This window comes from Dipodomys ordii, unplaced genomic scaffold (genome assembly GCF_000151885.1).
Source record: "Dipodomys ordii isolate 6190 unplaced genomic scaffold, Dord_2.0 Scaffold2, whole genome shotgun sequence".
In the NCBI taxonomy this organism is placed as follows: Eukaryota; Metazoa; Chordata; class Mammalia; order Rodentia; family Heteromyidae; genus Dipodomys; species Dipodomys ordii.
Window position 1 is genome coordinate 1,752,526 of NW_012267218.1, and position 2,337 is coordinate 1,754,862.

At 43.4% G+C, this 2,337-nt stretch overlaps 1 protein-coding gene across 1 annotated transcript in view; it reads right to left on the reverse strand.

Moving 5' to 3' along the window:
* The window catches only part of Mark3 (MAP/microtubule affinity-regulating kinase 3), a 74,984-nt gene extending 72,889 nt beyond the window's left edge, over positions 1–2,095 (reverse strand). Inside the window, exons 1-2 of the mRNA XM_013012886.1 lie at positions 2,075–2,095; positions 1,385–1,390 (exon numbers count right to left, since the gene is read on the reverse strand). Coding sequence (XP_012868340.1) covers positions 1,385–1,390; positions 2,075–2,095 — 27 coding nt within the window. The remainder of the gene's footprint in view (positions 1–1,384; positions 1,391–2,074) is intronic.
* Positions 2,096–2,337: the final 242 nt, after the last annotated feature.

The following is a 2,337-nucleotide window of genomic DNA, read 5'->3' on the forward strand; positions in this document are numbered from 1 at the left end:
CCCCCCCAAAAAAAGACTGAGATCTGAGGGTTCTGACTGAAAGCTAGTCTGGTGAGAAAGTCCATGGGACTCTATCTCTAAAATTAACTATGACCAAAAACCCAGAAGTGGAGCTGTGGTAGTGTAAGCCTTGAGCAAAAAAGTTCAGGGCCAGTGCCCAGGACTGGTACCAAAAAATAATTTTTTTTTAAAGTAAAGGAACTAGGTCATAAGAGGCCTAATCATGTCAGGACATTATCATCTAGTCCGCTTATCTTACAGATAAGCTAACTAGAGTACACAGGCCGCAGAATAAAATACCAGGTTAGATTCTATAAACACAGAGTTATTACTGTAGTGGTTTAAAAACATGACCTTAGAGCAGAGCTCTTGTGATTTCTGCCTGTAACCCTAGGTACTGAGGAGGCTGAAATATGAGGATCAAGGTTCAAAGCCAACCTGAGCAGGAAAGTTCATGTGACTCCTATGTCCAATTAACCACCCAAAAAGCTAGAGGTGAAGGTGTAGCTCAAGTGACAGAGCACAAAAACTCAGGGATGGTGCCCAGGCCAAGACCCCCCAGTACCAGCACCCAAAACAAAAGCAACAACAACAAAAATTCTACCCACTCAATTTCAGGGTCCCCTTCAACTGAGGGTCTAGTCTTGGTAGAATAGAGATAAGCCACATCTTTCTTTTTGTCAGTTGTGGGGCTTCAATTCTAGGCCTGGGCCCAGTCTCTCAGCTCTTCAGCTCAAGGGTAGCAGCACTCTACCACTTGAGCCACAGGGCCACTTCCGGTTTTCTGATCATTAGTTGGAGATAAGAGTCTCACAGGTAGTCCTGCCCCGGATGGCTTTGAATCATGATCCTAAAATCTCAGGCTCCAGAGTAGCTAGGATTACTGGCATGAGCCATCAGGGACTGGCAATAAGCCATATCTTAATGAAATTTCTTCCACATTAACTGTGAATGTAAGATGTTTCTTGTTTTATACTACTAAGTAGTTGAGTGGTTTGTTCCACAGCAATAAGCAACTAAATAATCAACAAGAAATACTTTAAGAATCTGAATTTAGTTAACAGAAAAAGAAACAAATACATTACCATAGTATGTGGAAGTTTCTTTATCATCAAGTATCTTCAATGTCTAGATGGTAGCCTTATTTTCAATGATTTGAGAAGAAAAAATAAAATACTAAATCTACTCTACGTGCAATGCTAACACATGCCAAAGATACCACTGGCAAGCTTAGGACAGGTATTAGGTGAGGTAAGGAAAGTCAAGGAAAGAGTTGGAGACAGAATGTGGAAAGAATGTCATTAAAAAAAAAAAAGCCTCAAACACCTTTTCCACAAAAGATGCTTGCATTCTAGAAAGTATAAGAGCAAAAGGCAAACGAGAGGTGGTTCTAGGCCTACTCCTTTCCAGCATTCTCACTCTAGAATCTGCTATTGTAGACTGATTGCATAAAGAATGGTTATGTAACCAGGCACCAGTGGCTCACCCGTCATCCTAGCTCCTCAGGAGGCTGAGATCTGAGAACTGCAGTCAAAGCCAGCCCAGGCAGGAAAGCCCATGAGACTGTCTTCAATTAACCACCAAAAAAGCTGCAAGTAGAGCTTTGGCTCTAGTGATAGAGCACTAGCCTTGAACAAAAAAACTCAAGGACAGCACCCAGGCCCTGAGGTCAAGCCCCCAAGACCAAGTACCAAAAAAGAAAAAGAATGGAAATATAAAAATATCAGTATAGGGGCTGGGAAGGTGGCTCAGTGGTAGAGCGCTTGCCTTGCATGCATGAGGTCCTGGGTTCCATTCCTCAGCACCATATAAGCAAAAAGAAAAAAGCCGGAAGTGGCGCTGTGGCTCAAGTGGTAGGTAGATCCCTAGCCTTGAGCTGAAGAGCTGAGGGACAGCGCCCAGGCCCAGAGTTCAGGCCCCACAACCGGACCAAAAAAAAAAAAAAAATCAGTTTAGGCACTGGTGATTCATGCCTGTAATCCTAGCTTCTCAAGAGGCTAAAATCTAAAAGATTGTAGTTCAAAGACAGCTGTGGAAGAAAATTCCATAAGATTCCATATGCACAATAGCCAACAAAAAGCTGGCCTGGAATCATGGCTAAAGAAGTTGTAGAAAGCCGGCACCGATGGTTCACACCTGTAATCCTAGCTACTCAGGAGGCTGAGATCTGAGAATCACAGTTCAAAGCCAGCCAGGACAAGGAAAGTACATGAGACCTTACCTCCAATAAACTACCAGAAAAATGGAAGTGGCGCTGTGGCTCAAGTGGTATAGTACTTGCCTTGAGCTGAAGAGCTCAGGGACAGTGCCTAGGCTCAGAGTTCAAGCCCCATGACT